The sequence below is a fragment of the Equus quagga genome, unplaced genomic scaffold (genome assembly GCF_021613505.1).
Source record: "Equus quagga isolate Etosha38 unplaced genomic scaffold, UCLA_HA_Equagga_1.0 HiC_scaffold_9578_RagTag, whole genome shotgun sequence".
In the NCBI taxonomy this organism is placed as follows: domain Eukaryota; kingdom Metazoa; phylum Chordata; class Mammalia; order Perissodactyla; family Equidae; genus Equus; species Equus quagga.
Genome location: NW_025795025.1, coordinates 25188 through 33183, shown reverse-complemented (window position 1 = coordinate 33183; position 7996 = coordinate 25188). Strand labels below are relative to the sequence as shown.

At 36.8% G+C, this 7996-nt stretch overlaps 1 protein-coding gene across 1 annotated transcript; it reads left to right on the top strand.

Annotated features, from left to right (window-relative positions):
* Positions 1–5964: 5964 nt before the first annotated feature.
* On the top strand, positions 5965–6903 carry LOC124232650 (olfactory receptor 4B1-like). Its single transcript, XM_046649593.1, has one exon. The coding sequence runs from the start codon at positions 5965–5967 to the stop codon at positions 6901–6903; it is 939 nt and encodes a 312-aa protein (XP_046505549.1).
* The last annotated feature ends 1093 nt before the right edge of the window (positions 6904–7996 follow it).

Here is a 7996-nt window from a genome sequence, read left to right as displayed (position 1 = left end):
AGTTTCTTCATTTCTTTTTAGTCTTAGTTCTCTCTCTTCCTCTTCCTGCAGCATTTCTATATTCCTATCTTCCAAATTGCTAATTCTGTCCTCCATATTATCGGCCCTACTGTTCAGTGCGTCCAGATTTTTCTTAATCTCCTCTATCGTGTTCTTCATTTCCAGTATTTCTGTTTGGTTCTTCTTTATACTTTCAAACTCTTTTGTGACATAATCCAGAACTCGTTGAGTTGTTTATCTGAATTCTCTTTTAACTCATTGAGTTTTTTAATGATGGCTGTTTTGAAGTCATCGTCATTTAGGTTATATATTTCATTGTCTTTGGGATTGTTTTCTGGGTATTTGTCATTTTCCTTTTGTTCTGGAGATTTAATATATTTTTTCATATTGCTTGATGGTGTAGATTTGTGCCTCCGCATAGAGATAGAGTTTAGTTACTGCTTCCACTTGTTTCTACTGGTGTGGTGGGGGAACAGCTGTTTACACTGCACTGACCAGGAACCCTATCAGCTGTCGTTAACTGGGCCTGGGCCCCTCCTCGTAGTCACAGTGGTCCTGTGTGGTCCCTCTTCAGCTGTGGGGGCAGTCACAATGGGGCTTCAGGCTGCTGGTGCCTACTGTTGCAGACCACCTAGACGTGCTCCCTCCTTAGTGTCTGCAGTGGCGTTATGGGCTTTCCCAGCAGCCAGGGGGCAGGATCACCTATATTTACAGCTCTGTCACTGTTGGAGCCCACAAAATCTCACTTGTCCACTATAGGTCACAGCAGAGCTATGGGCATCTTCTGCAGTCTGTGGTTAGCTCACCTAGCTATGCTAGTTTTGTCCCACGGTCTTCCAGCCTTGTGGTTGCTGGGTGGCGCCTCTCTACTAGTGCTGTGCAGAGGCTTTCACTGAGGCTGATGTGAGACTGTAGAGTTTCCTGCTGGGCTGCGAAGCCAGGCTTCTGGAACTCCACCCAGCCCCAGTCCTCTCACCCAGGATCTCGGGGAGCCCCTTGCCCTGTCTGGGGAACAGCCGGAGACTGTGAGTTCAGTGGTGGCTGGCCAGCTGCTGCCCTGCCTGGGATTCTCCTCTTCAGGACCCTCCTGGTATTCTGAAGTGAGATAAGAACTTTCAAGTTCTCTCTTAGCATCTCTCACATATACAATACAGTATTGTTAACTATAGTCTCGATGCTGTAAATTACAACCCAGAACTTATTTATCTTATAGCTGGAATTTTGTACCTTTTGACCTCCTTCACAAATTTCCCTCAAGCCCACCACCCCATGCCTCTGGCAACCACTAATCTATTCTCTGTTTCTATGAGTTCATTTTATTCAGATTACACATTTAAGTAAAATCATACAATATTTGTCTTTCATTGCCTGACTTACTTCACTTAGTATGATGTTCTCATGGTTCATATATATTGTGACAGATGACAGGATTTCCTTATTTTTCAGGGCTGAAAAATATTCCTCTGCATATATATACCACATCTTCTTTATCTATTCATCCACCAATGGAAACTTAGGTTGTTTCCTTGTCCTGGCTACTGTAAATGATGCTGCAATGAACATGGGGGTGCAGATATCTCTTTGAGGCAATGATTTCATTTCCTTCGGATATATACCCAGAAATGGAATTGGTTGATCATATGGTAGTTTCTATTCTTAAGTTTATGAAGAATCTCAATACTGTTTTCTATATCAGCTGAGCCAATACATTCCCACCAACAGTGCACAAGAATTCTCTTTTCTCCACATGCTTGCCAACACTTGTTGTCTCTTGCACTTTTGATGATAGTCATTCCAACAGGTGCAAGGTGATAGCTTATTGTGGTTTTGACTTGATTATCCTAATGAGTAGTGATGTCAAGCACGTTTTTGTGTAATTGTTGGTCATTTGTAGGTCTTCTTTGGAAAAGCATCTATTCAGTTCCTCTTCCCATTTTTAAATCAATTTTTTTCTTGCTACTGAGTTGAATGGGTTCTTTATATATTTTGGATATTAACCACTTATCAGGTATATGATTTGGAAATGTTTTCTCCCACTCTGTAGGTTAATTTTTCACTTTGTCAATGGTTTCCTTTGCTGTGCAGAAGATTTTACTTTGATGTAGTTCTGTTTATTTTTGTTTATGTTGTCTTTGCTTTTGGTGTCAAATCCAAAAAATCATTGTCAAGACTGATGTAAAAAACATTCCCCTAAGTTTTCTTCTAGGAGTTTCATAGTTCCAAGTCTTATGTTTAACTCTTTAATCTATTTGAGAAGATTTTTGTGTATAATATAAGGGTCAATTTTCATTCTTTTGTATGTGGCTGTCCAGTTTCCAAACCATTTATTGAAGAGACTATCCTATCCTCTTTGGATGGTCTTAGCTACTTTGTCATAAATTAAGTACCATATATGCATGGGTTTATTCTGGGTTCTCTATTCTGTTCCATTGATCTATGTGTCTGTTTTTATGCCAATATCATATTGTTCTGATAATTGTAGCTTTGTAATACAATTTGAAACCAAGAAGTGCAATGCTTCCAGCTTCATTCGTCTTTCTCAAGATTGCTTTCCCTACTCAGGGTTTTATTTATTTCCATACAAATTTTAGGGCTGCTTTTTATATTTATGTGAAGAAATGTCATTGGAATTATGATAAGAATTCATTGAATCTGTATATTGCTTTGGGTGGTACAGACATTTTAACAATATCAATTCTTCCAATCCTTGAGAACAGAATATCTCCTTAATTATTTGTCTCTTCTTCAATGTCTTTCATCAGAGTCTTATAATTTTCAGTGCACAGATCTTTCACAAATTTTGTTAAAATTATCATTATTAGTGTATAGAAATGCAACTGGTTTTTGTATGTTAATTTTGTATCCTGCAACTCTACTGAATTCATTTATTAGTTTTTGGTAGTGTCTTTAAAATTTTCTATATATAATATCATGTCACCTGCAAATAGAGAAGTTTTACTTAAATGTTTCTGATTTAGATGTCTTTTATTTATTTATTTTTTCTTCCCTAATTACTCTAAAACTTTCAGTGCTGTATTGAATAAAAGTGGTGACAGTGGGCGTCCTTGTGTTGTTCCTGATCTTGGAAAAGCTTTTTAGCTTTTCTCTATTGAATATGATGTTAACTGGGGGCTTGCAACATATGGCATCGATTGTGTTGATGTACATTCTCTCTATATCCAGATTTTTAATATCTTAATCACAAATGGATGTTGAATTTTCTCAAATGATTTTCTGCATCTAGTGAGATTATCCTATGATTTTATGCTTCATTTTGTGTTATATATCACATTGACTGATTTGCAGATGCTGAACCATCTTTGTAACTGTAAAATGTCCCACTTGAACATGATATATGGTACTCTTAATGTATTGCTACACTCAGTTTGCTAATATTTTGTTGAAATTGTTGTCTCTATGTTCATCAGGGATATTGGTCTGTAATTTTCTTTTCTTGTAATATCCTTGTCTGGTTTTGGTATCAGGATAATGCTGGTTTGGACAAGTGACTTAGGAAGTGTTTGACCTTCTTCTGTTTTTTGGAAGAGTTTGAGAGGGATTGGTATAAACTCTTGTTTAAATGTTTGGTAGAACTTACCAGTGAGCCATCTGGTCCTGGACTTTTGTTTGTAAGGAAGTTTTTAATTACTGATTTGATCTACTTACTAATTATTGGTCTGTTGAAATTTTCTATTTCTTCATGCTTCAGTCATGGTAGGTTGTATGTTTCTAGGAATTTATCCGTTTCCTCTAGGTTGTCCAATTTGTTAGCATATAATTGTTCACAGTAGTCTCTTACAATCCTTTATATATCTGTAGTATCAGTGTAATGTCTCCTCTTTGCATTGTCATTTTACTTATTTGAGTCCTCTCTTTTTCCTGATAAGTTAAGCTAAAAGTTTGCCTATTTTGTTTATCTTTTCAAAAACTCTGATCTTAATTTGATTGATCCTTTCTGTTGTATTTTTAGTCTCTTTTTCTTTCTATTCTGCCAAGTGATCTTTTTTTCCTTCCTTCTATTCAATATTGTCTTAGTTTGTTCATCTTTTTGTAATTTCTTGAAGTGTAAAGTTAGGTCATATATTTGAGCTCTTTTTTTTAAAATTCTTAATGTATATATTTATCACTATTAACTTCCCTCTTAGAATTGTTTTTGCTGCATCTCATAAAGTTTTCTATGTTGTATTTCTATTTTCATTTGTCTCAAGATATCTTTTGATTTATTCTTTGACCCAGTGTTTGTTCAGTGGCAAGTCATTTAATTATACCTGCATTCCTTCATGTCCTCCAGTAGAATTATATGATTTTCTCTGCATAAGTATTCACATTTTTAAGTGCTCTTTATTTAAAAAAAATCTTGGCGACTAAATATGAAATTGTTTTCAGTTGTGTTTTTAACTGGTAATTGCATCTAGAACTTTTATTCTTACTAGTATTCTTCAGCTTTATTTTTGTTTTTATTTTCCTTAAATTAACATTTTAGAGTGTTTTTCTTATGTGAAACTGAAACTCATTCAAATGACGTTGGCAAGAAGGAGTATTTATTTGAGGAATAAGGGGCTTTCTCTGAAGCCAAAGTACATGTTGGACCAAATCAGGGATTAAAAAGGCAAGCATCAAGGATACTCTGAATCTCTGAGATCTCATGGACTCTTTCTCTAGTACTTTTCTTGCTCCAGAACACTATTTTTAAAATTATTTTGAAGGTTCAATAACTTCATTTACTTTTAAACTCCAGCATGGGTCCTTCCCTGAGGGATTCTGACACACGCTACTTTGTTTCCAACTGCCCACATCACTATCTTTTGATATCATTGTGATTATAGTCCTTATTGTTTCGGTGTATTTTTAGCTTTCAAAAGTACATTTCTTAAAAATTTCATCATGAAATCAGAAATAGGGGTAAAAACAGTGAGGATAAAATTTATAGCGGAGATTCAAGAAGTTCACATTTTTTCATCATTGTTTCTCATGGATCAGATTAGTTAAAAAAAACTCCTAATGTGGCACCTTAATCTAGAGAATACTGCTTTATCACATGATATTGTTAACTTGAGTAGGCATTGTGATATGTGTTTATTTTGTATAGTCTGTGGGGTGTATAGATGTATAAGAGATGCCCAGTATGTATCTGATCCAAAAGAGTAACTTAAAGAGAAATTTTCACTCTTGTTAGCATATATTTTGCTGCTGGCTACCAGCCTGGAACCAGAACAAGCAGTCTGGCCAGCTATAATAATATTCTAAGGGACAAACTGTGAATTCAGGGTCTCTCGGTAGCTTGAGCTGTGGGACAAGAAGTATAAATGTAATAGTGAAATGATGGAGAGAAGCTAGTAAGTTGAATTGTCCCCAGAGAATTTGAGCATTTATCATATAAATATACTTATTGAAGCTGCATGATTAATGAAAGAATCTCACATGAGTTGAGGACTAGTATAGATGAGTGAATAATACAGAGGATCTTTTGGAAAAGGAAGAATTATCAATGGGAAGACGATACCCTGAGGTAGTGATGAAGGAAAGAAGAAATTTAGGAGCAGAAGTATGTCATGGGGATTCCTCAATAGGAGAGAGCTATCAAAATGCAAGAAAGATAATAAAAATGTAGGCTATGAACTTGAATGGACCACAAATTCAGACTATCTTGTAGTGAATTAGAAAGAATCCTGCCTGAAATCAGAAAGCTTGGTTCTAAGTCTAAACATCTACCACTTTTAGTGGGATTCTGGGTAAATAACCATTTCTCTGAGCCTTCATTTTCTAAAGTGTAAACTTTTGTTAGATTGCTAATACTTAATGCTGAGTGAGTATTGGCTCAATATTGGCTAAATGAATGATATCATGAGAAGTGTATGGTAAAATGGGTGACACTGTCTAATGTGTTATAAACAAGGCAAATTGGTTATAATCAGTGTTTGTTTTATTGCAGGTTTCTCAGTGGTTCACATCCAGTACATCTGAATGAATTTCATGGCGAGTACAAATAATGTGACTAAGTTAATTATAACTGGTCTTTTCCAGGATCCAGAGATACAGAGAGTGTGCTTTGTGATGTTTCTTCCTATGTACTTGGCCACCGTGGTGGGCAATGGCCTCATCGTTGTGACTGTCAGCATCAGTAAGAGTCTGAATTCCCCAATGTACTTCTTCCTTAGTTACTTGTCTGTGGTGGAGGTCAGTTACTCTTCTACTGTTGCCCCTAAATTCATCTCAGACTTACTTGTCAGGGTTAAAACCATCTCCCTGGAGGGCTGTGTAGTTCAGATATTCTTTTTTCACATTTTTGGAGTAACTGAGATCCTACTTCTCACAGTAATGGCCTATGACCGCTATGTGGCCATCTGCAAACCCCTTCATTACACAACAATCATGAGCCGACTGATGTGTCACCTTCTGGTGGCTGGTTCCTGGCTTGGGGGCATAATTCACTCTGTGGCCCAGATCCTGGTCACTGTCAAATTGCCCTTCTGTGGTCCCAATGTGATTGACCACTACTTCTGTGACCTCCATCCCTTATTCAAGATTGCCTGCACTGACACTTCTGTGGAGGGGGTTATTGTGTTGATCAACAGTGGTTTAATCTCTGTCTTCTCCTTCCTCATCTTGGTGTCCTCATATATTGTCATCCTGTTCAACTTGAGAAACCATTCTGCAGAGGGGAGGCACAAAGCCCTCTCCACCTGTGACTCTCACATCACAGTGGCCATCTTGTTCTTTGGACCTGCCATTTTCCTTTACATGAGACCCTCCTCCACCTTCACTGTGGACAAACTGGTGGCTGTGTTCTATACAGTCATCACCCCCATGCTGAACCCCATCATCTACACACTCAGGAATGCAGAGGTGAAAAATATCATGAAGAGATTGTGGGGCAAGAAAGTGAACTCAGGGATGCAGTGAAAATGAAAATTTGAAAAAAAATAGTAAGACCAGGCTAACCAAATATGCGTTCTGATTTTGGTCACTTATAAGGAATAGAGCAAAAGTTAACTTATTTATTTTTTTTTTATTGTTCATTTCAGATGAGCCCCTGTTATCCATGATATCAATCGTAACCCCTTCATAGCTGTGTGTATTTTGGAAAATGTTTAAAATTAAGGTACTTTCCTTCTTTTCTTCAGTAGTCTGTACTGCAAAGGCATAGACTTCAGAGAGTTTGGTCCACTTGGACTGGAATTTCCAGCCTATCATCTTCTACCTGTGAAACTTTGAATCACTCGCTTTATCTCTCTGTGTTATGACTCTGTGGTAAGTGGAAAGATCATGGCATCAGGAGACAGAATATTATGCTTTTCTTTGTCCTTCCCCATCAAAGTGTTCTTGTGGAAATCCTGGAAAATCTTTTTTACTTCATTTGGTTCCCCCATCCCATTATGCTCATTCCAATGCCTGAAATTCTGCAGTAGGAGCTTTATTTCATGGGAGAAGGGTATTGTTAGGATGGAAAGGTCTCTGGCAGGTGAAATACAATAAAGCTATTATTAACTGTTAGTATATTAATTTGAATAATTTGTAAGACCCCTTCCTTTCTAGATAGTTGTCATCTATGCATTGAGAAATGATTTAGCTAAATTTAGTCTGTTGTCTGTCTATATATGGCTTGTAAGCTAAGAATGGTTTTTACATTTTCAAATGGTTAAAAGAAGAAGAATAGCAATTTGAGACACATGAAAGTTACATAAGTTCAAATTTTAGTATTCATAAATAAAGTTTTACTGGACTCCATGTCCATTATTTTATATGTTATCTATGGCTACTTTTGTGCCACAGTGGCATAGTTGAATAGTTGTGACAGACTGTGTGGTCTACAAAACTTAAGTATTTATTATGTAACTCTTTACGGAAAAAGTTGGGCAGCCTCTGGCTTAAGCCATAATAACATGTATTGCTTACTCAATAAGAAGTTTAGAGGTCAGTTGTTCCAGGTTTGTTTTGTTAATCGTGTGATGCCAGAGCACCTGGTTGGTGCTTCTTCAATTCCCTTGGCTGTTCC

Coding starts and splice junctions, on each gene's coding strand:
- LOC124232650 (XM_046649593.1), top strand. CDS start 5,965: ATGAATTTCATGGCGAGTACAAATAATGTGACTAAGTTAATTATAACT.